The sequence below is a fragment of the Mesoplodon bidens genome (genome assembly GCF_964165515.1).
Source record: "Mesoplodon bidens genome assembly, chromosome: 6".
NCBI lineage: Eukaryota > Metazoa > Chordata > Mammalia > Artiodactyla > Ziphiidae > Mesoplodon > Mesoplodon bidens.
In genome coordinates, this window is record NC_138162.1 from 8,557,051 (window position 1) to 8,581,871 (window position 24,821).

General features: G+C 54.4%; 1 protein-coding gene across 7 annotated transcripts in view; it reads right to left on the bottom strand.

The window, feature by feature from the left end:
* The window catches only part of RALGPS1 (Ral GEF with PH domain and SH3 binding motif 1), a 286,463-nt gene that overhangs the window by 25,167 nt on the left and 236,475 nt on the right, over positions 1 to 24,821 (bottom strand). For all 7 annotated transcript variants that reach the window (XM_081238238.1, XM_081238237.1, XM_081238240.1 and 4 more), the window contains 3 exons: positions 23,060 to 23,153; positions 18,428 to 18,495; positions 251 to 377 (listed from right to left, as the gene is read on the bottom strand). In XM_081238238.1, coding sequence (XP_081094364.1) covers positions 251 to 377; positions 18,428 to 18,495; positions 23,060 to 23,153 — 289 coding nt within the window. The remainder of the gene's footprint in view (positions 1 to 250; positions 378 to 18,427; positions 18,496 to 23,059; positions 23,154 to 24,821) is intronic.

The window sequence follows — 24,821 nt, forward strand, 5'->3', positions numbered from 1 at the left end:
GCTGCCGAGCCCGCGAAACCCCGTCACCAGTTCGCAGGCCGTGCTGCCGCGGACGCCCCCACTCTTCCTGAGCGCATGCCAGGCCTGAGGAGAGGGCACCAGCCCGGGACGCCGAGAGTGCCCATCAGGGACTCCCAGATGGGCGGGGGAGGGCCCGGTGGGCCGGCATTCCCAGCAGCCCTTCAGCCCACGCCCCACGCTCAGCCCAGTCTAGACCCGGGGAGCAGGGGGTGCTCGCTCAGTCACCCACTTGTTGCCCAGGCTGTGGCTCTTCCTGTGTCTCGGAACTGGGGGCGTGGGGAGGCTGCCAGCCACGGATGTGTCAGGACAGGTGGGCCGCCGGCTGAACCTCGCAGAACTGGAGCCGCTGGCGGGGGCTGTGAACAGAGCAGAGAGAGTGATGGTGGTGCTGTGGAGGCTCAGGGGAGAGGGGGCCGGGTTTGGGGGAAGGCACCTGGCCCGGCTGTCATGGCGGGCAAGGTTCTCCCAAGTCCCGTGGGCTTTCACTCGCGAGACCCTGACCCCTCCCTCTCTGCTTCCAGGCTGACAACCGACCGTCAGGAGCGCCAGTGTCCTGCTTTGTGTGGTGGTCCCCTGACTGGGCAGCCCTGCTGCTCATACGGGGGAGAGTGCCGTGGACAGACGTGGAGTTGGACGCGGGGATCAGCATCCTGGCCTGTTTCCCTGTGGCGAGACTCTTCCATGGCCACCCAGCTGGGTGGCAGAGCTGAGCCTTAACAGTGTGACTTCTGAGTCTAGGTCCAGGGCCCTTACCCTGTGCCCTTCCACGGCCACTTTCTGTTCTCAACCACACATCCGACAAAAAGGGAGGTGTGGAGGGCTTATCGGGGAGCAGCGGATTTAATGAGAGGAAGCACAGCTACGTAGGCAGGGGTTCAGACCCCTGGCCTCTCAGCTATTGCCTGGGTGACCTTGGATGGGTTACTTACTCCTGGAGCCTCAGTTTCCTCATCTGAAAGGTGGGAATAATTCACTCACCTGGCAGGTGGTTGGGAGGGGTCATTAAGTAATGTGTGCAGAGTTAGCGTTCACTCGGGTTTTATTATGATAATATTACCTTGTCCTCCTCAGCCCCAGTCATGGGGCCAACAGGAGGTCATCAGAGCCAGGGGGTCGGGGCCACAAAGTCCACTGAGCCACATATGCAGAGATGGAGGCAGAATCCTTCATGCTGGCCATGTCCACAGCTATATTTTGTGGGGTGTGGTCTGGACCACTGTGGTACTCTTTAGTTTCTGTGGCTTGGGAAGGGAGGTGTTTAAGGTGTTACGAAGACGGGTTCTTGGACTCTAATCAACAGAAACTGACAAGAGGTCAGACGAGGAATTCAGGCAAGGCTTTATTCGGACTCGTGCTCACAGGGGAGCGAAAACAAGTAACAGGTTCCCTCGCTCACTCCCTGAAGGGGGACGAGCTGGTTCCTTTTGTGGGGTCAGGGCAGGGGCGGATGGGTGGGTCAGGCTGGAGGGGTGGCTTAGGTGGTGTGCCCACCCCTTGGGGGTGCTGTGTGCAGGGATCACGTGTAGTACCCTGCTCAGAAGTGGCAGTTGGGTTTTGGCCTTTTTGTATCTTATTGTTCATAATTTGCCCCAGCCGCCCATGCCCGCAGTTATTTTTAGTCCCTTATAGTTTCTCTAAATCTGTTGCTGGAGGAGACGTTTGTCCAGGTACAAGCCCTGCAGCAAAGGGCCCCAGGTCCCAGCCTGTCTCAAAGGGACATGACCCCAGATGCCAGCTTAGCCTTAGCTATCTGGGCCAGACACCGGAAGTGGGGGCCAGGGTTTCCACAAAGGGGCTGGGCCACTTCCTGCGGAGCACATCAAACACCCTGCAAACCAAGGGGCTGCTGCCTGGCCATGCTGGGGAACGTCCTGGAGGGCCTGTGAGGCCCGAGGTCCATCTAGGGCTCCAGATCCTCCGCCACAAGACGCCGCAGATCCACAAGTGACCTAAGGGTTCCCATGTCCTCCAGCATGCTTGGTTCATTCTTATTTTAGTGTCCAAAACAATGACCCCTGTCCCCAGCCTGTCCACTGCGGAAAGTTCTAGCTCCCTTCTGGCACTTCGGAGGGTTCACAAGGCAAGGAACTCACGTCATCTTAAGCTCTGAATTCATGCTCCCAGCCGCCATCCCACTCCCTGCACCCCCTCCATGCCGCACCCCCCAACCCCGACATCTTCTCCTTCACTTCCCCAAGTTCCTGCCGCCACATCCTTACTAGGTCTCCGCTGTTCCGTTCAACATCTATTCCCCAGGAGTCTCCTCCCTCCTTCAGCCCCCTGCACAACTCTTAGACACCCTCCCCTCCAAAGGATGCCACTCTCCTGCCATGAGAAAACTGTGCTTGTCAAGTTTGAGCTTCCTCGCGTCTGGCTCTGCAATTGCCACGTGCACCTCCGTCCACACCAGCCTACCTGCCAGGCCTGGGGAGCCGGGACCACCTCCCAGCCCTACTGTTCCCTCTGAGAAGTCACGCCCCCACTTTCCCCTTCCCGCCACTCAGGCCCCTTCCCCAGCCTGTGCACACACTCTAGTGTCTCATCTTCCGTGAAAAGGTCTCGCGGCCCCGGCTCTCCTCCCGGACAGCCACTTTTCCTCAGACAGAGGCCTTTACTCCGCTGCCACCCCCTCGCTCACTCCTCAAGTCGCTGAATCTGGTTTTCATTCCTGATGACACTCCCACTGACCTCCTTTTGGCCTAATCGTTGAACGCTCATCGGCCTCCTCACCAGCACCCTTGGTGTCTCGCTCGTCGCAAGGCTCTGCTTCCGGGGCGTCTGTGACGTCACGCGCTCCTGCTTCTCCCTGTGCCTCTTCGGTCGCTCTGCCTCCTCCACGGGCTCCTTAGCCTCCAGCAGCTGGTGTTGTCTACACAGGCCTCCCTCTTTGGCTCCTGGTTTTGATTTGATTTTAACTCAGCAGATCGGCTGATGACGCAAATCTTTACCGCCTTCCTCTTTTCTGAGCCTGAGACCTACGTATCCACCCGTTGGCATGACATCTCCATCTGAACTTTCCTAAGATACCACAAGTTCAGCCGGGGTTGAACCTGGACCCTCCTCCTGTATTTCCAGCCTTGGCTGGAGGCCCTGCTGGCCACTCAGTCACCTGGCTTCTTCCAGAAGGAGGGAAGGAGGGGTCGTCTTGGCTTCTTCCAGACGGTGACTTGCTTTGCTCTTCTCACTTGCTGTACACGACCGCCAAGACCCCTAGGTTTTGTACACCCCCTCCCTGCCCACCTCTCTTGTCACTGACTGGTCTGGGTCCCCACACTTTATCTTCTTCCTGCAACCAGTCTAATCTTCTCAAATCCCACCACCATACAGATTCATGAGTGTTTGATAAATGGAAAGCTGACCATGTCATTTCCTTGCTTGAAACCGTCAGGGGCATATGGTACTCTATCCCTGCCATACCTGGTCATTTCAGCTGATCTTACAATCCTGATGGAAGAATAAAGGGACAAAGCAGCCAAGACAAATCCTAAGAAGAATAGTACAGGACTTGCCCTACCGGATATCAGACTGGAACACAAAACAATAGTAATTCAAACAGTCTGGAGTTGGGGCATGGGCAGAGAACTGTTCAGTGAATCAGAAGTGAAAACCTGGACTTGCTTCATGGTGGTGGCGGCGTTACAATTCAGAGGGTAGGGAGGCTCTTTTCAGTACATGGGGCTAGAACCACTGGGTTCCACGTGGAAAAAGATGAAATTAGAGTCCTCCTACCTTATATTATACAAGTGGATTAATGCCATAAATGTGGAAAGCAAAAATGCAAAACTACTGGGAAGAAAACAGACAATCCTTATGACCTTGGGGAAAGGAAAGAAACAAAAGGCATAAACCCTAAAGGAAAAGAAATGAATAAATTTGACTACATTTAAAATTAAACATTTCTGCACCCAAAGAAACAAACAAACAAATAAATAAAAGAGAGCAAAAGCAATGTTAAAAGGCAAGTTGTAGTCTGGGAGAAGGTATCTGTCACCCACATCACCAGCAAAGGGTTCATGTTCAGATTTACAGAGAACTTCAAATACCAGTAAGAAACAGGCAAACCCACACCCCCAGAAAACTGGCAAAGGAGACAAACGCGGCAATTCACAAAAGAGGAAATGACTCCAATGACCAATAACTATAGGGAAAGATGCCGTAACCTCACTGGTAATAATGGGAATGCAAATTATAGTAAAAAATGAGGTACATTTTCACCTCATTAGATTGTAAAAAAATAATTAGCGTGACAATATCAAGTGTTGGCTAGGTGTGGAGAGACAGGAATGCTAGTTTGGGGCTCATTTGAGTGTCAAATACTTGGAAAGCAATTAGCAATGCTGAGTAAAGGTGAAGATGCCATGCCTTCATGGCATCACCGCGACCCTGGGATTCCAATTCTGGGTGTCTGCCCTCAGGAAACTCTTGCATACGTGCACAAGGGGACACGTTTACAATGATGTTCAATGTGGAAACAGCCTGCATGCCCCTCGGTAGGGAAATGGATAAGTGAGCTGTGGTCTATTCATTCAACAAATTCTACAGAGCAGGAAAAAATGAAGAAACTGGATCCACAGGTATCAGTATGGATAAAATCACAGAAGTAGGAAGAGCAAGTTCCAAAGAATGTTTATGTGGATGGCATGATGCCATTTATGTAAAATTTAAAAAACATACCAAAAAATGGTATATATGTTTGTATATAGGTATACCTGTAGTAAAACACAAAAATTTACACAGGATAACACAAACTGTATCAGAACAGTAGACACCTCCATAGGGAAGAAAGGGAAAGGATGGGGTGAGAGGGACTTCTGCTCTCCCTGTAATTAATTAAGAAAATATAAAGAAAGTACGGCAAAATGTTAACTTCTGTTAAACATGGGTGGGAGGTACAATGGGTATTCTCTATGTATAAATGTTTCGTCATTTAAAATGAGCATACTTGAAAAATGAGTGGACACCCCTTCTGTGCCAGGCACCGTGCTAAGGGGCTGTGCTGGACTCCAGATCCGTCCTTCTCCACCCTGTGCCATGAACTGGGGGATGCACTATGGGGCCTAGGTCAGTGGGCTCCCTTCCGTCTGGCTCCTGGTCAGCTCAGGATGATGGGGAGCCCGGGCCAGAGACGGGGGAAGGGACGACAGCGAGGCTAGGGCACCGCTTCCTGCAGCTCTCTCCTGTGGTCACCCCTGAGAGGTGCGGTCTCCAGGACCCCTCTGCTCTGGTTTTGGTAACCGCTGCTTCCCTGCACCCTTGCAGGCCTAGGGGCAGTTACAGTGCCCCACTGTTTCTAGCTGGGGGTGCTGGGCTGTGCCTTGGGCTTCCCGACACCCTCGTTCTGACACTCTCCTCCGATCACCCCATTTGAGTGTCATCTGTGTCTGCCGCAGCCCTGCAATGCTTCACATTTAACCCACACAACACCCCCTGAGGCCTGTTATTAGCCTTGGTTCACAAATGGGGAAGCAGAAGCTCAGGGGGTTAAGCCTCGAGGACAGGGGCCTGGTTGTCGTGGAATCCGGTTCAAGTCTAGGCCTTGTGAATGCACAGAAGGGGCACCTGGGACCACCTGCCCAGCACCTTTGCCAGAAATCGCCCCTCCCCCGATGGGGGTCACAGGGGAGCCAACCCCAGACCAGTGCCACTGTGGCCTTGCCCCTGACCCCGGCTTGGGGGAGACACCTTCCCCAGGATTTTCAGATTTGGGCCAGGAACATGTCTGAGGACAATCTCTCTTTGGGATGAGAAATAAAACCTAGATACGGTCGATGGCCATGTTTCCCTGCCTGTGGAGGAGGAGCAGGCGGGTCTATGGTGAGAGAGGCTCACGGTTAAGGCAAAAAGCGAGGTGGAAGGGAGTCCCAGTGCCCCCCTGACCTTCCCTGACCTGGCTGCTCAGCCCTCCCAGCCAGAGTCTGCCTCTGTTGTTTGCAGCCCAAAGAACCTTCTCAAGGAGGCCACATCACACCGCCTCTCGGCCAGGTGGCAGGAGAGGGTGCTGCCAAAGCAGCTCCAGGTTTTGCTCAAAACCCATCAACCTCCTCTGTTAGCAGGAGTGTCCTTGCTCAAAACTTGCCAACACCTCCGACTCTAGCAGCAGTGAACATAAATCTTTAAGTTAAAGGGTCCAGAGATGATAAAGGAAGCTACACACACACACACACACACACACACACACACACACACAAAGAAAAAAACCACATAGAACCAGCTGGGACCAAGATGGCACGAATCTGACTTCCAACAGACCCTGAGTCTCATTATATGTTGATCTGACTACATTAGCACATTAAATGATACATCTACTGTGGCCGGGACTGGACATTAAGGACCAAAGAAGGACAAAAAGGGGGTGGCACCCCACTCCCTCGAAAAAGCCCCGTCCCTTCCCCGGCAGACTAATGCATCCTTCTCCCCATCATTACCTCACTCCTCCTCCCTTTGTCTTTACTCTAAAATTAACTGATCTGTGAATTTAGTTCCTGCTTCTCCACTCTTTGGCCACTGAATAAAGCTTGTGCTGTGTTGATCTCAGCTTCTGTTTCGTCATTTGCCTATTGGGACCCAAATGGAAAAAATAACCCTCCTCTGCTGAGACAGAGAGCTCAGGCTAAGGCTGGAGCAGGGTCCACAGGACGTAATTCGGTAACAAGAGGGGGTGCTGTCTGAGGTACCAATTCCCGCCTGCATACGGCATCTCAAGAACGGGGCTCGGACAGACCAACCCATAATATTGAAGTCAGAGGGGCTTCCCTGGTGGCGCAGTGGTTGAGACTCCGCCTGCCGATGCAGGGGACGCGGGTTCGTGCCCCAGTCAGGGAAGATCCCACATGCCGCAGAGTGGTTGGGCCCGTGAGCCATGGCCACTGGGCCTGCATGTCCGGAGCCTGTGCTCCGCAACGGGAGAGGCCACAGCAAGTGAGAGGCCCACGTACCACACAAAAAAAACAAAAACCAAAAAAATTAAAAAAAAAAATACTGAAGTCAGAGTGTCGTGGCCTGGACTTCACCAACCCTGGGAGGGTCCATGGGAGCCAGCGAGGACTCTGGCTAAGCTTCGTGTATGTGTGCATTTTCCTGTGAGGGGTTCCACGCCGCCATCAGCTTCTTCGAGCTTGTCATTCTTAACCAGGGCATGTTTGTATCAGAAGCATCTGGAGGGTGTGTGAGAGATGGAGTTTCTTGGGCCCATTCCAGGAGGGTCTGATTCTGCTGGCCTAGGGGGAGTTTGGGGGTGCTGATCTCCAGGTGATTCTGATGGGCACCCGGTGAAGAACTTCTGCTCAAAGCAATGGAGTGAAAGCAAGTTCTGTCCCAGGGGAAACATCTCGTGTAGCTGCTGCAGGGAGGAAAGGCAAGCATGGGAGCATCCGGCTTTGTTTCTGTTTTGCACATATTGCTCAATAAATGTATCCATGCGGAGGGTGGAATGCGCCTTGTTTGTCAGCTGCATGTACGTGGGATTACAGTCTCACTGCCTGAGTCACTCTGGCTCCCAGCCCAGGTTCAGAAATTATTTGATAAAGGTCAGATCTCCTGGCTCCTCCTCGTGGTTTGAACTGGTGGTGTCGTAGTATTAAGAATGGTGATAACTGAATGCTGAGGGCCGGGCCCCGTGCTGTGGGCGGGTCCTCCGAGGAGGCCCGATGTGCAGGTAAGAGAGCCAGGGCTTCTATATCTACCACGCACAGGACCTGGGCCCAGGGCTACACCACTCTGCTGGTGGTGGCAAGTGGGGGCCACGTGGCGGGGGAGGAGCTCTAGCAGTTCAAAGGTCAGGCATTAGTGGAAACCTGAGGAAGGAGGAACACGGTGACACACTTGAGGTGATCTGATAAGCAGGAGGCACTTCCTGAAGGCCACGTGTGACGGATAAGGTCCAACTGCTACTCCGAGGAAGGGAAGGTGAAGGAGACTGACATCTGTTATGCAGCAACTGTGTGCCAGGCTTGTGTACACACTTCAGTGTCTGAATTCAACGACTCCTGTGCAGTTGATACTTTGACTATCCTCGTGTCCTTGTGTGGGAGGCACACCTGGTCACGTGGCAGAGGGGTGCTGGGTTTGCTCCTTTAACCGGCCGTGTGTACAGCGAGAGCCGTTCGCTCTGAGGCTCTTCTGGGAACTTCCTCAGTCTCTGCTCACTCCTGATCCACTCCCTGCCCCACCTGTCTCCGGTGGTTCCTGCATCCTGGCTCTGACCCCTACTTCTGGCTCTCCCAAGCCTCCAGACTCGCCCTTGGTTTCTTCCACTCAGCTCCTGACTCTCCCTCCAGGCCGAGGCCCAGATCCGCCCCCCTCTTCTCCCTGCTTTGGACGGGAGACATGCCTGGCCTCAGATGCCCCTCCAGCCAGCTGAGGGAAGGGTTGGGGGGCGGGGTGGGGGCACAAGCAGAAGAGGCTGTGATCTCCCTAGGCCCAGGCTCCACGCTGAGGCTGCTCAGACTGCCCTGGGTCTCAGACACTCCCATCCCTGCATCGCGGACCAACAGCCCGGGTTTGACGCCGAAGCAGAAGAATTTCCATTCAGCTGGGACCTAGGGATGGAGGTGGCCTCTCTGACCGTAACACTCTGCTACTGAAAGGCCTCATGTTCCTGCCCCACCAAGGCCTGGGGGGGAGGCCACCACGTGACAGCACCAGGGACACGTGTCTTCTGGGACCGGTTCTGAGCGGGTGGCTGGCAAGTTTGTTTCTCCCTGCCCTTGGGGCGGGGGCGGTGATAATGAGCCTGGCCCTGGCCTGGCTTAGCAGAGTGTGGTCCCCACTGCCCAGCCCGATATGGCACGGACAGCTGGAAAAACTGACCACGCGGCTTGACTATCTCAGAAGATTGCTCTATTTTTCCTCTGCAAAATTTTTCCATGAATAATCTTTAAGTGGCTGTTTCTTTAGCAGTTTTATTGGAACATATGAGAACTGACAGTCACTGGGGAACGAGATATCATGAAAGAAATCTGGTTTTCATTACATTTCTCTCAAGAAACTGACATGCTGCCCAACAGACCACTCATTGACTGGAAGAGAAAAGAGCACAGGGCCCTCTAACAACGGCTTTGGAGTGGACAGGATTAAGGATGATGAATGGCGACAGCAAAGAACATGGAATCCAGAGGCAGACAGGCCTGGGCTCCCACTGGTATCCGCCACCTCCCGGCTGAGTGACCTTGGGCGAGTCACTCGTACCTCTGAGCCTGAATTCTGCATCTGCAAGACGGGGGCAGTGGTCTGGCCTGGCAGGTTGCCTGTGAGGAGGAAACGACACAGCAGCCTCCCGCCTTCCTCAACACCACCCGGGCCAGGCGCGGTACGGCCACGCTGAATTAGAGAGCTGATGTTCTGCCTTCACACAGTTACACTCAAGTGGGGACAGAGACAAGCAACCAGATAACTACACCCAGGAAAGACACGTGCTTGGATAGGAAAAAAATAAATAAATACGGTGACAGCAAGAACTATTCAATACATCAATTGAATAACTACCACGACCATAATGGTGGTGGTGGTGGTGATGGCTGACATTCATCGAGCACCTACAAGGTGCCAGAGGCTGTGCTCAGTGTTCTGTACACAGGATCTGATGCAAGCTTCACAGTAACACTGCCTCACAGGCCCTGTTGGCATCTCAATGGTGTGGGACCCGCGGTCGGAAGGGTCGGGCGAGGGGCTGGTAAGCAGTGGAGCCATGATCAGGGCACCTGAGGACATAAGAAGGTCAGAGAGGACCCGGAGGGTCTGACCTCCAGACTGGCACAGGAGTTCCAGCAGGGGCAGCCGTACAGGCAGAAGGAGCCCACGATGACAGACACAGGACCTAGTCGAGAAACTGCAGAGAGCCAGCCAGGCTGAAGAGCTGAGGGTGGCAAGTGTGTGTGTGTGTGTGTGTCTGTGTGTGCGTGTGTGTGTCTGTGTGTGTCGGTGGGGGGGGGCGCCCCAGAGGGGCCTGGAGCTCAATGAGGGGAAGGCGTGGAGATTTTTAGGAGAGGGGGTGATATGCTCAGATTTGCACCCTAGAAATCTCACTCTGGTCAAGACCACAGGCTGGGAAGGAGAGATGTGAGCCACAGGTGTCTAGGAGGTGGACCAGCTGCGTGGCACAAGGGGTATTCAGGGGTAACCATCAGTGGAGGCTAGTGCTATTCACCAAGGAGGGAGCAGGCTGGGGGGGCCGATGAGAAGCTCAGTTTGGGATTGATGTCTGCGGGCCACTGGGTAGATGGGTGCGGTGCTCGGGAGATATGGCAGCTGGGGACAGGTGTGCAGGACTTGTCAGCACAGGAGTGTGTGGAGCCCCGGGAGTGGGCAAGACATCCAGGCTGTAAGTTCAGTGGGAAGGGGGAAGGCCTGGGACAGAAGGCGGGAAACCAGTGTTTGTGGGAGGAGAAGAGGAGAAAGGCTAAGAAGGGACGTGTGTGAAACCAGGATCAACAGAACAGGTATTTGAGAAAATGATCATTTTAAATTCACAAAGAAAGTGATCTTGTGCTTCGTTCGTAATTCTAAAGGAAGACGGCTCAGAAGTGTTGCACGATGCTGACTTCAGCAGCCCCTGGTCTCAGCTGTCATGTCCTCCTCTCAGAGGCGGCCTTGGCCGGCCAGCCAACACCAGGAGGCTGCCAGGAGCCAGGGGCCTCTGCTACCCACCAGCGTGGACCACAGCAGACAAGCCCAAAGCGCCCCAGAAACGACCTCCTGTTCATCCTGTACATTTCTCTTGGGAGGGAAAGAACTGCTGGTCTTCTCCCACCCTCAGGGGTTAAATTAGACACGGGCGAGGGCTTTCATTGAGATGCAGGGCCCAGTGCTTCACAGAATTCAGGTCCCTGAGTTCTCACAAAGAGGGCGGCAACCCCATCCTCCTGGGCACGTGTGGCCTGTGCCTGGCCTTCTCAGCGCCCAGCCATCTGAAGCTAAGCAATCGTGTGTGATTTCCCGCTGACCGTCCATCCCCGCCCCCGCCCCGACACCAGCCCCGGGAGGAAGGGACCGCGTCCCCAGTGCCCAGTGCAGGCCTGGGCGAGCAGTCGGAGCACCAGCCGAGTGTGCTGAATGGCCCAGTGACATGTGCACGGCTGCAGAGAAGCCGGCTCTACGGAGGAGGACACGTGGCCGGGATAGGGAGCCTCGTTCCCACGGGTTCCAGTGGCATCGGAGTGGCCCTGTCCCGGGTCAGCACTGCCCGATTTAAGCAGCCTGGCAGCCCTGCTGCCGCTCTTGGGGCTGTGCTCCAAGTCTCACACATTCGAAATTAATGGGAGGCAGCTGTGTCGGAGGGAAACGACTCAATCTGGAATCACAAGACTTGCATTCCAGTCCAGCCTCTGCCTGGGCTGAGTTGGGAGCCCGTGGTCCAGTCCGCTCAGACTCCGAGCCTCCGTGTCCTCCCTGGAGACCAGGATGACAACTGGTGTGATCCGGAGCCATCGAGCGCCGCCCTGAGCGCCTGGGGCGCAGCGCCCACTTTCGCCCGATTCCAAGGGGTTCTGCGTCTTTTGGTTTCTTTCCTGCGCGGGCTGAGAGCCCTGTTCTCAGGCCGGGGCCCTCCCTGGGTCTGCCAGAGCCCGGCGGCCCTCCGGGGCCTGGGGGCCCCTCTGCACAGAAAGTCTGTTTGTGTTGAAAGCCTTCTCTGGCCAGGTTTCATGGTGGAGCCTGGGAGCCGGTGACTTTTACGTTCACACGCGTTCTTTGTTTCTCATACATGTAGCTCTTACGGGTCCTCACTGTGAGCCAGGCTCTATCTCACACTCACTCAGTTTGCCCTAGTTCATTTCCTTCTGAAAAATGGCATCCGATCACCCTTCCACTGTGGTGAGGCCCAGACGCTTTCTCCTCAGAGCCAGAGGCCCAGATCCCCAGACCGCAGCAGGCAGCAGGTTTAAGTCTTGGCTCATCTGCTTGACCTTGACACTAACAGGCTACTAAGATGGGAGACTCCAAGGACAAGTAGATGTGAACTCCAGGGTGAACTGGCTCCCTGACTCTTGAGCCCCTCACTAGGAGCCCCTACACACTCTGAGAATATAAGAGGGTGGGGGGGTCCTCGTGCCTCACTTGTGGGGGGCTCTCTCACTCTCCCCAACCACAGTGAGGGGTCTCCAGGCCACTTGAGGAGCTTGCTCTATGTCCCCCAGCAGCTGGGAAACCCAGGGCACTCCCAGTGCCTCACTCAGGCCTGGAGCCCACATGGCTGCAGCCAGAGGACAGTGGTGGCCACACTAGGGTTAGCTGTGCTCACAGGTCCATTGGTACCAGGACAGGTACGGCCTCCCATGGACCAAGGTGGCCCCTGTGAGGAGAGCTGGCATGGAGCTGAAGGCTTGAGGGGATCCCAAGCAGCAAGAAGCTGGTGGCGGGCACAGACTGAGGGGCCATGCAGTGGCCCCTGGAATAAATCTGCATCTGCCTGGGCCAAGGGACCGGTGGAATCTCTGCAAAACCCATGAAAGTGCCGTGAGAGGAAGAAGCATCTGGAGTCGGCACTGTGCCCGCACTGTTCTTGGCACCCAGACCCTGCAGTCAGTAAGCCGAGGAAGGTGGAGACCCTGCAGTCAGCAAGCCGAGGAAGGTGGAGACCCTGCAGTCAGCAAGCCGAGGAAGGTGGAGACCCTGCAGTCAGCAAGCCGAGGAAGGTGGAGACCCTGCAGTCAGCAAGCCGAAGAAGGTGGAGAAATGCCCAGGGAGGGAGAGCGGCCAACACCCCTGCTCTCTCGTCACAGGTAGTCAGGCCCCAGCTGGGGAGAGGGAAGGAGAGTTAATGCCAAAGCAGGTCTGGAGTTCTACTCTTACGTGGAACCAGTCTTCTAAGGACCACGTTGGGACAGCCTGCAACTCCAAGTGTCTGTGGGAAAGTCACAGATGTGCCAAGGTTGTCACCAGAGGCAGGGTGCTTCCTGCCCTGCACAGATGATGGGGACAGAGCCCAGAGTGCTCTGGGGCCCTCAGGTGCATCCTGCTTCTTCCACGTGTTGGGTACAGGTGACAACCAGTCCAGACCCCTGGGCTCAGCAACTGGCTCTGCCCTTCCTCCAGGCATAAGATGGGGGGTGAGGGCGTGCACCCACCTCAGCACCTTCACCTATAGGATGGGGATGATATTGCACACACACGCCCCCCACCCCCTCACAGGGTAGGTGTGAGGCTCCCCAACCGAGCACATGGGATGGGCTTAGAACAGTGCCCGGCAGAGAGTATACCCTCAGTACGTGTTAGCTGCCGTTACTATTACGATTACTATTATTATCTTTGCACCCCTGTTTCCCTACCATGAACCAACTGGAGAGGTCTACCTGCCCTCTCCTTGGGCCTGGCAGGCCTTTGTGGACTGCCTTGACCTACAGGGTGTGGCAAAAGCAAGGCTATGTGACTTCCGAGGTGGGTCACACAGATGCCATGATGCTTTGGGGACATCTGCTTTCGGGGAGCAATGCCATGCAAGACTTATGAGACTGCCATGCGGCAGGGGAGCCCAGGCCACACAGGAGGCCACATGTATGTTCGTGTTCTGCCCCAGATAACCAGCCAGCACCATGCATGTCCAGATGGTTCCAGCCCCCAGCATCAAGTCCCTCTCAGCCTTCAAGTCTTTCCAACTGAGACCCCAGATATCGTGGAGCAGAATTTGGACAGGCTGTTTCCTGTCCAGATTCCTGACCTGCAAATCTATGCATAGAATAAAATGGTCGCTTTGTGCCACTAGGTCCCGGGCTGGCAGGTTATACGGCCGTGGTACCTGGCGCAGCTGGTGAGTGGTGAGCTGGAGCTGAGGTGAGGGCACTCTGGCCCCCCATCCAGTGCTCTGTTGGCTGTGTCACGCTGTCCCTCCATCCGGTCAGCATCAGAGCCTGCTGGCGAGGGCCAGGCCCTATCTAAGGGCTTTTCCAGCCCAGCCTCAGCCCTGTGAAGTAAGCCTACGTGAAGTATTTATTCCTATTCCCATTTCACCAGTAAGAAAACCGAGGCTCAGAGGGGCTACGCCAATTGCCCAGGTCCCAGAGCTAGGAAGGGCGGGAGCCAGCCCTTGCACTCAGGTCTGCCCGACTCCAAAGCAGGGCTTTCACCCGCTGGGCCATAGAACAAGGAAGATGGAAAGGTGTGTCGGAGAGCAGTCCTGAAGGAAACTTGCGGCCCAGGGTGAGATTTTCCATGGACTTGCTTTGCTGCCAAGGAATCTTCAGAGAAAACCTGTCAGTTGGTTCAGCCACGTGGAGGTGGGGCTCCTGAGATCTGGAAATGTCTTCACCGGTTCCAAGGCACACACAAACATTTGCCCTCTCTTGGGGTCAACGTTCTTTATGATTTTTGCTCTCCAGGAAAATATTAGTTCATTTATATAAACTAAACATTACATATGGGGGGGGGAATGGAAGACGTGGCATTCCTGGCCTTTTTTCTCCCCAGACCAGAAACTGAGAAGGTTTCTCCACTTCCCTCCTCACCGTCTGTCCATCTGTCGGTGCAGAGCTGCTGGCACAGCTGCTCCCCGGGGGTGGAGAGTGGTGCGCAGGGGCATCGCAGAGACCCAGTGCTGCCCTGTCCCCTCACGCCTTCGGATTCCTGCCTCCCCGACTAAGGCATGAATGGAGCCCAGGAGGGCAGGTCTTCGCCGGGTTCCGCCGGGGCCTGGCTCACAGTCGGCCCTGGCATGTGAAGCCTCGAGTGAACAGGTGCCTCTTGGGGCCTTTCCTCGGCAGGTGTGGGGTGCCTGCTGGCTGGAAAGAGCCCAGAGCTGTAGGCCCAGCCCCCATCCCAAGGAGCCAAGGGAGGCTGCGTTCCTCCCATTCCTGGGCCTGCAAGAGGCACATTCCTGTCCCCGGATCTGGTCGGGCTCCTGCCACGCAGCCCAGTCTAATTGCCAGACACAGAAGGCCTCCCTGGAACTGCCCTCTGGTCCCGCCCCCCACGGGACCCCGCGGGTCCCCTCTGTCGTCTGAGGGTGGGAAGCCGGGACCACTGAGTGCGTCTGAAGCCTTCCAGATGCGCCCAGGCCCTCTGGTGATCAATGAAAACCTTAACATTCTGCTTCCAGGCTGGAGCCAGGGATTTGAAAAGTCAGTGCAGACGCTCCTGGGCCACGGGGTCTGCCAGCCACACTGTGTGGGAACGCCAGCCTCAGCACTTTTCTGGGAGGAATGTGAAGTCAGCAGGCAGCCCGGGAACCAGGTGCCCACAGGGCCCCGCCAGGAGCCCAGAAACCAAGCGCCCCAGGTGCCGGGCTCTGGGAACCCCGGGCTGGTGGGGAAAGCAGACACAGAGGGACAAAGAAGCTGCAAGAGGGTATAACGCAAGGTCGGCAGACTCTGGAAAAGGCCAGGTAGTGAATGTTTTAGGCTTTGCAGGCCGTGGGGTCTCTGTCCCAACCTCAGCTCTGCTGTCGTAGTGAGCAAGCCGCCAACGTGCCCACGGCTGCGTGTGGCTGTGTTCCGATACAAACCAGGGTGGGCTGCGTTAGGGCCATGGTGTGCTCCTTGACCCCAGTGTAACAGGGGGCCTGACCTGGGGGCGGGGGTGGGGCTGGGTGGAGGAAAGGCTTCCCTGGGGCCATGACGTTCTGTTAAAACCTGAGGAGTGATTCAGGTTGACAGAGGCAGAATCATAATATTGACAATAATATCATCCCCCTAATAAAGTCACACTTGATGAGTGTGTTCCATGAGTCAGGGACTTGCTAAGTGTTTTATACACACGTGACCTCAATAAATTTGCACAACTCTCTGTGGGAGGTGTGATTATGCCCGCTTTACAGATGGAGAAACTGAGGCTTGGCGGGTATGTGGGGTGTTCTGTCTGACCCTTCAGATGCATTCTTCGCCCTGCTTGGTGCCTGTGGGAGGCTGACCCCCGAGAGGCATCTCTTGGCTCCCTCACCCAGGCCTCCAAATGGGTTTGGCCGATGGGAGGCTCTGGCAGCAGATGGGGTGGGAGGGCAGAGGAGAGTGAGGTCAGGGCATTTTTTTCTTCCCCCTCCTTCCTGCTTCCCCCTCCGCTGCCACAGCTCCTGCCAAGCTGACCGTCCTCTGCGACTCAGAGCTTGCCAGAGTCGGTAACATTTTTCCCCACCAGGTCCTTCAGCCTAGAGGCGCTGGGGGCCTCGCTATCCTTTGTGTGAAGTATTTATTCCTACTGCCATTTCACCTTCATTAAGTTTCTTCCTGTGAGTCATCCGGGGGCAATTCTGTTTCCTGCCAGGATTTTCTGACAGATGCTTGAGGTTAGTTAACTTGCTGGCTTCTGGTTTCACATGGCTAATACACAACGGAGCAGGTGGAGGTGATGGGGGATGGGATGGAAGGAGAGTCCGGCTGAACCTTGAGGAGGCTGGACCGGCGGCTGGGTCCCAGCTCCAGTACTGGTTTCCATCATAGGCAGGGGTCAAAAGTGAAAGCAGCTCCTCCTTTCCGGCCCAGGGCTCAGTGAGTGGTCCAGTCCTGGAGACCCCCAACTAGCAGTGTTAGTTTTCTGCGTCTGGCTCCTGTCTCCAAACTGGGGCACTGGGAGATGAATCTTCCAGCATGTCTGGAGGGTAGAAAGTGTGGTGGTGGGCACTTATTGGCACCTGGGGAAGGCCAGAGATGTATGTGGTCATCTTGTTAAGGTGTATTAACCAGGTAGGGTGCAGAGGCCTCTATTCAAACTAATTTGGAGGAGACTCAGAAGGGCGGAACACTTTGTATTTGAGCCCACTCTCCGGCTCCAGAATTCTGGCATTCTCTTCTGAAGAAATAGTCTTGAGTGGTTAGCATTTCCTATTGTTCCTTCTGTGGCCCTAAACGATTGCTTTAGAATCCTACTGCTACTTCCTACATCCCTCTGATGAAATCCCTGCCCCCCGTCCACCCCCTACCCACGGTCAGGTGTAGCTGAGCGTCCGGAAGGAACACGTCCGACTGAGCGGGGGAAGGTTCTAGAACAGGGGCAGAGCTGAGAAGGCAGAGAAGGACCAGTGCCAGGAGCTTCCCTTCTGGTCACCTCTGCTGGTGGGTCATCTGCCACGTGTGGAAGGCAGTGGATGTGGGAGAAGACTGCAGAAGATATTTGCATATTAGGCTCATGGAACACTGTGAAAATCAAGCTCAGGCCAGCACTCTGTCTCTTGAGTTGTGGACAGCAGCACTCCCAAGGCTGTGTGGATCAACCAGCATCTCCCTCTGCTAAGTTACTGTGGAACAACTCCCGCCCCCCCCGCACCCAGGGGGGACCAGGGGCAGGGTCCAACCTGCACAATGGAGCCAGGAGAGGCTGGGAAAGGTACGGAGCCTAGAGAAAACCCTCAGGGCAGAGGCCTTGTTTGGGAGGGCTAGTGGGAGGCTGCATACACCACCTCTTGTGGCTCTGCGGTCCTGGGCCAGCAGCATTGCTGCACTGGCCTGGCTCCAGAAAGGAGAAAGAGTGGCTTGAGACATCGACAGGCTGGGGGTGGCATGACACCAGGCAGCAGCCTGCGACAGCCACCCCCTCACCAAACACTCACTGCCTGTCAGACTCTACACTGCGTGCCTTCTGAATATCATTTCAATTTTGATGCTCTAGCGACTCTGGGATGGATGACTGATTATCCCCATCTTATGGGTAAGGAAACTGAGGCCCAGAGGGCATGAAGTGGCTTGTCCAAGACTGCAGTGGCCTAGAACCCAGGTTGGTGTCACCCAAGCTCAAACCAGGAGGAGGAAATAGAGTCAGACCCCCGCCCCCAATCTGGTCCCCCCCCACCCCGCCCAGGCAGCAGCAGAGCTCAGTCCCAGTGACAAGAGTTGGATGGAATACGGATAAAAGGAAACTCAGGCATGACTCTGAAGCAGCTAACACTGCGTGCACACGTGGGCGGAGGGCTTTAAAGTGTGACCCTGCCCGGGTGGCACAGCCCTGAAAAGTGAGAGCTGGTATCACCTCCATCTTGTGGATGAGGCCAGTGAGGATCACAGAGGTAAAGTGACAAAGCTGGAAACGGCACAGCTTGGATTTGACTTCAAAGCCTGGGCCCCTAACCTCTAGGGAACACTGTCAATATGTCAATAAAACTGATGCCCGAGGAAGGCGAGCTGTGTGTGTGTGGTGGGAAATACCCCAGGCATCCCGCACACCCTTCCGGGGCTTGTCAACCCGAGCCTGGCGGTAGGCCCGATGACAAGGGTCCAGGTGACCAGGAGAAGGTGCTGGGGTTTTCTTTACCCTGTGCCTGCTCCCAGCTTGGGGTTCTGATCTTGCCTGTCTTAGGTCTCAGGCTCTTCCAGGGAGCCCCAGCCCAGAGGGGCCCCATGTGATCCGAAGCCTGGGCAGGCTGTGAGCAGGGACGCTGAGTCTGCCAGCCTGCAAACCGGACTCTGGCCTTTGGCTCCACAGGAAAGACCAACCCTGGCAGCCACATTAGGGCTACTGGAGAGTCTGCCCCCACTTGAGGTGGCTACGATACCTGCAAGGTCTTCCTTGGAGGAGACTAGTCTCGGGGAGCTGCTTCCTGGTTCAATTCTGAGCGACAGTCTGAAAACAAAGATTTTCAAAAGATTAGATGGGCTCTGGCGTGTCAGGGGGTGGGGAGCGGAAGCTAACATGTGCACGCTTGGAACTGAGAAGCTGGACTTCTGTTAAGGGCTATTACAGTCACAGAACCCAGGAATACTCTGAGGTCTGCTCCAGATCACAGCCACTGCCTTCCAAGGTCCCCAGGGGATTTCCATGACCAAAAAATAATGGTTAAGGAAGACACAGTAAACAGTGTAATCATGGCCCATCATCTGCCGGGCACAGACGTGTTCATTCTCAAGACAACGCTATAAACTAGGAACACCATCCCCGTCTTGTAGAGGAAGAAACTGAGGAGCATCGAAGTCAAGCAGCTTCCCCAAGATTCACAGGGCTAACAGGTGGCCGAGCAGGGGACCAGGGCTGTCTGACCCCAAACCCCAAACCAGGGCATTTAATCATTAGACTGCAGTCTCTCTCAGATGCCCCCAGAGAGGTCTGATGCAACGGTTATTACTATTTTTTAAAAGCATCGATTAAGAACTTCTGGGTGAAAATGACAAGAGTGAAGCCGGCTACCAGACTTCTCCCTCACCCAACAAAACGAACAAACAATTATAAAGGCTCAGGAGTAAAAGAACTCACCAGCTGCTACTCAGCAAGGGAGGGGGTATAAACTGAAGCCATGAACTTCAGAAACTTGTAGCCAAGAAAAGAAAAAGTGGATCCTGCAGTCTAGCCAAGAGTCCTAACACGGTGCGGCTCCTATCCTGCCCTCTGAGACTTCTTGGTGGGTCTGAGCGGGAGCCCTTCCCTTTCCCTCTTCTGACTGGCTGCAGATTCTGGAGAGAAACGGATGGGCCAGGTGGATAGTGTAGGGAATACTCTGATGGAAGCGAAGGCTCCATGGCGGTGGGGGGTGGGGGATGATTCGAAACCTGAGGGTATCCTTTTCAGGAATGGGATACAGCCCGAAACTAGGTGGAGGAAACCCTGCTGTAGGCCTTTCAATAGAGCTGCTGTCTGTAAAACAGACCGCTTGCTCCCTGCCTCCACGGAGCCTGAGCTCTGCGTCCCCCCACCGGCTGCACGAGAGGGCAGAGACTGAGAAGCCCTGGGCCTCACAGCACAGCAGGAGGCAAGCCAGCCCCTCTCACACAGGGGAGCAGGGTCAGACGTCGCCTCCCTGCATGAGAGCCATGGAATATCCAGATGAAGCCTCTCACATGGAAGCAAGATGAAAAGAAACGGTGTGGCAAACTAGCAAATGTCCTCTCAGGAAAAAGGGAAAGAGGAAAGAAGAGAGCATTGTCCAGATTCCCCAGCCCAGAAGGCAGCCCCAAGGCACATGAGGAAATCCCCCACGTCCTTTAGAACTCGGGCTGAATAAAACAAAACCTGAAAAATGAGATGAGAACACAAATGGGTAAGATGAAAGGGGAGACTGGAAATCTAGGGGAACGAACAAATCAAGGACTGAAACAAGAGAGGACTGGAGGAATACCAGGGTAGAAACAGACCATCCCAGTGACTGTCGATGAAGAAGATGGAGATTATGGCCATTAGAAAGAAGCTGATGGATTTGGAAGGCAGAGCATCATGGATTCCTGGAACGCTGGAAAGAGAAAAGCCAGGTGGCACAGAAGTAGTCAAAGACAGAAACCAAAAGAATTCCTCTGTAATGAACAAAGAGCATACCCTGTTCCAGGGAAATCTGGTACAGAACCCTCCACTCCGAGTCATTCCTCTTGTGAAGCTTTTGAACCTCAAGGAATTCTTCACCCACCAGGTAGACAAAACAAGTTGCTTATAAGAGGGAAAAACCAGACTAGCGTGAGATTTGTCTACGACAGCATCCAGCGCCAGAAGGCAGTGGAGCAGGCTCTGCGTGTCCTGAGGGAGGGAAGCAAAGGAGCCCAGCAAGTCAGATGCAAATGTTTTCATGAAAGAGATCGGAGGACTCTTTCGAAAGTGTAGGACTTTCGAAAACGTACTTCATGACGAAACCCAGCTAAATAAGGGATTGATTTAAAATAAAGACTCCAGGAATGGAGAAGTGACAGGTGGTAAGAATTGAAAATGTTTCGAAACACGAAATAGTAGGAATTATGATTCCTGAACATGACGTGTATGTTATAAACTTGGATGACGTAGAAATAAGAAGATAAATCACAAGGATTTGGAAGATGGTGCAGTGGAGGGGGGAGCTTGCTAACGATCTCATCTTTCATTACCAGAGTCAACGGACCCTGCTCACCATGGAAATCTAGTTAAAAGAGAACTTAGGCACTCCAACCTCTTCATGGTTTTCCTGACCTCTTTTGTTAATCTTAGAAGGCCCTTTTAGGAAATAATATCTCTTGTGGTGGAGAAATATTTATTTGAAGAGCAGCAATTCCTTATGGTTTATTTCAGTTGCTTTTTCTGGTTAAATTACAGTAAATACTTTTAATTAAAAATAGAAAGTGTGGTATAATCCAATTTTAATAAATTCTATTCTTGCATCCATCCATCTATTCATCTTTCTCCATATATATATATATATATATATATATATATATATATATATATAGATGTACTTTCTATGCATAGAGAAATGTCCAAAATAATGTTCACTTGATGCCAACCGTCAGGCTTTCTAAGTGGTAGGAATTTGGGTAATTTTTCTTAAATAAAATAAAATAGACTAAAGGCTGAGGAAAACAAAGCACTGGTTGGGCTCCTTGGCCCAACGCCTCCAAAGCAGGTCGGGACAACGTCATTAAGGTAAGAGCTAAGCCTGCGTCCTCTGGGGTGGGGACCGTCTCGGGGGGGTGAGCTGGGCCAGGGAGTGTGGGATGCTCAAGCAGAGTCACAAGCCCTGTGCGTCCCGTGTCACTCAGAGCCAGGGTCTTCCTGGGAAGGGACCCCCTCAGTGGTCTGGGCACGGGGCGAGAACGCAGCCTTCCTCCCTGGGTTTGTCCACTTGGACCACAGCAAAGGGCCTGTGTGAAATCCAGGCATGAGGTGCTGGGGGTGTTCAATGTCTTTAAGAACAGAAGGCGTTATTACTCACAATCTGCAGCTTGTCCAAGGATTATCTCACGGCCAGAAGTATTTATAGACCATTTTTCTCCTTAAAGGATATTAGTGTTAATGAAAAACTATTGTCTCCTTCACCGCATTATTGGCACATGAATGGAAAATATTACCCCCGATCCTAAGTGGGAATAATTTCCCACTCCGGGGTACTCTTTTCAGGAACAGCAAATGCTTTGTAAGTAAAAATGAGCAGTTTGTGGCAAACGTAATTTTAATGGTAATCTCTGGCCTTTATTTATTGCCGTTATGATTATGTAACAGATCAAAATTTATTATATTCTATTGTACAATAACAACTGAAGACACTATGTTTATGTTCCTAAAGATAGCCAATCATGAGAACCATGTGGGGAGCTTTGAAAAAATACAAATTTCCAGACCCTGCCCACCCCCACAAACCTGGATGGCTAGAAGGCTTCCTAGGTGTCTCTGATCCACAGCCAGGGCTGAGATCCACTCCTGCAGAGGTGGCAGGTGAAAAACCTTGAACAGCCATTCCCAAGGTCTTGGTGAGTGAAAAGGGGTAACCTGGGGTGTCTCTAGTGGCCACAGTTCTCTACAGTTTCCAGTGACTTTGATGAAGACCAAATCATCAAGTTGATCAAATTTTTAGACACAAAACTGGAAGAGATTTAAAAATATATTGGATAGCAGGATCCAAAGGGATCATGCATGGCTTACTGGAAGCAACCAGTAAGATGAGATTTAAAAGAATACATGTAAAGTTGACGTTTAGGGGGGAAAATGATCAGTTACAAGACAGCTGAGACTTGCCGCCATCATATATCAGGCCATATGACAAGTCCTGAGGCCCTTAGCTGACCTCAGGCTCAAAGTGAGCCAAGAAGACATCCATCCAATCAATACGGCAGACAGACCCAACGTGAAAAACCTTCCTTCTGCCTCTAAATCCATAGAAATGTTGGATAAATTCCCAGCTGCCACAAACGAAGAAAGAACTGAAAGCCAGAGCAGGTGAATGGAAGACGAGGCCAAAGGGTCCACAGGGGTCTTCATGGGAATGGGGCCTGTTCCATACGGGCTGCGTGGGATGGAGACGGGGCCTCAGCCAGCGCCAGGTGGCAAGAGTCCAGCAGCAAGCTGGGGCCCCAGGGAGCTGCCTCGTGCGTGAAACAGGCTCTTGGAGAGCTCTGTTTGGCAGCCTGGAGATGTGGCTAGAAAGCTGTCCTTCCGCTCAGCGCTGAGTGGGGGCAGTCCCTCCTGAGAACCTGGAGCACTAAGCCTGCACCACACACAGCTGTGGAGCCCAAATTCATTCACGCTCCCCACTAGAAAAAGCCACGCTGAGAAGCTGACAGAACACCCTCCTCGGCCCGGTGGCGCCTGTGGGGCTGGGGCGGGTGGGAGGAGACACTCAGCAGCCCTGCTGTGGGCTCTGTGGGGTCAGAGGTCACCTTATGCACACGTACTGGGTGGGGGGAGGTGCCGGTGCTGCTGCAGCGACCTCCCGTTAGCCCTGCAGGGGGCCGGGGGCACTCACTTGTAGTTGTCGTCTTCCACAAACTTCTGGAGCTCTTCAATGTAGCGCACGGACTTCAGGTACTTCTGCACGTGGGGCAGGGTTGTGAGGTGGTCTGGAGGAGGAGGACAAAACCCAGGGGCTTCAGTCTCTCCCCATCCCCAGGCCCCCCATGAGAAGCTCCTTAGGGACTGAGACATATATTCAGTCTTTCAACAGTTGCTGATGATCCCTTAGGCCAGGCCTGTGCTGGGCCCAGAGGGGTCCCTCAGGAAGTGCCCCCCAGATGGCGGGGCCACAGACACCACACCCTGAGGTCACCACAGTTCCTTGGCTGGGGGAAGATGGGTCTTGGGGGAAAGATGGTCTCCAGCGAGGTGTGTGTGCCCTAAAACAGGTCTCCACTGGAGTAACTGGCCAAGTCTCCCACACTTGCCCAGCCCCGTGTGACAAGAATGCAAGAAGGAATGAACCCCATCCAGCCTGGTGTGCAGGCCCAACCCAGATCCTGGCACAGCCTGAGAGTCTGGCCCACGGGCTGGAGCTGCTGCACCCTGAGAGGAAAGGGAAGGGCCTAGACGCTTGAGCACCTGTTCTGTGCCAGGCTCTGCACCCAGTGATTTCTAGAAGCCACCTGCCTCAACCTTTGCACCTGCCTCATTTCGGGGAGTAAGATGTCAACTGCACACAGGAGGAAGCCATGGCGACTTGCCAGGTCACACTGCTGAGAAGTTTTGACCCCGGGTCACCTGCGGCCTCGGCCACACGGCCCTGTCTCTCCGTCCCGGGGTGACTGACGACAGGTGCACTCCCCAGACTGTCACAGTCACTGCGCTCTTTCCGAGGCGGCCGTAAACCCTCCCTGATGCTGTCTGCCATTCGTTCCCCACAGGGTGGGACAGACCAGTTAAGGAGAGGGGTTGAGGCAGTGGAGGACGCTGTGGAGAGGAGCGGAGAGAGGGTGGGAAAGGGCCCTCGCTTTCCCGGGGTGCGGGCGGGTGCATCCGGGTGCCGTGAGGAGCCCCTGATGGCTCTGCCTCGTAACTGTGAGATTCTCTCTCTCTAGGGCCTCGGTGTTCTTGTCTCTGAAATGGGGATAATGACCCCTGCTTCACGGAGCTGACGACGGGGAAGGGGCAGGGGAACATAATGGTAGTAAGAGTGAGCATTTCCTGAGCTCTAATGAAATGCTGAGGCGGGCTAAGGGCCCTGCACAGTCATGTCCCCATCTTTACTATGAGAAAAGTTCAGACTTAGACAGGACAAAGTGACTTTTCAGGAGGCGGAGCCAAGACGTGAACCCACATCTGTCTGGCCCCAAAGCTGTGTATGTAATTGCTCTGCTGGCCAGCAGGACCAGTGTTGAGGTCCTTGAGTGGAAAGGGCAGTGGGAACACAGTCCCCTCCCTGTTCCTCTGGGCAGAAGGAGAGCTGGTCTGGAAGTGCGGGCGCTTGTAGGGGCGGCGCTCATAAGCGGACCTTCTGCTTGTGTGGGCCCCCCTGCAGTGGCCTTGCCACATGGAGGCTGTTGGTTTCTCCCACCCTACGTACTGGAGGTGGTGTCGGTCTCTTCCTTGTCCCGCTTTGCTGCTTCCAGACTTTTACTCCCCCCGTCCTGTGAAAACCTGCTCCAAGGAGGCACACTCCTGCAGCTCGGCCACCCTCCCCCTCTGCTGACTCCTGCTGCCGGACACCCTGGTCACTCAGGCCCATTCCTGGAGGACCGGGGCACCTGGCTCACAGTCAAGCCCCATCCCCCACCGTCCACGTGGACGGCCCATCG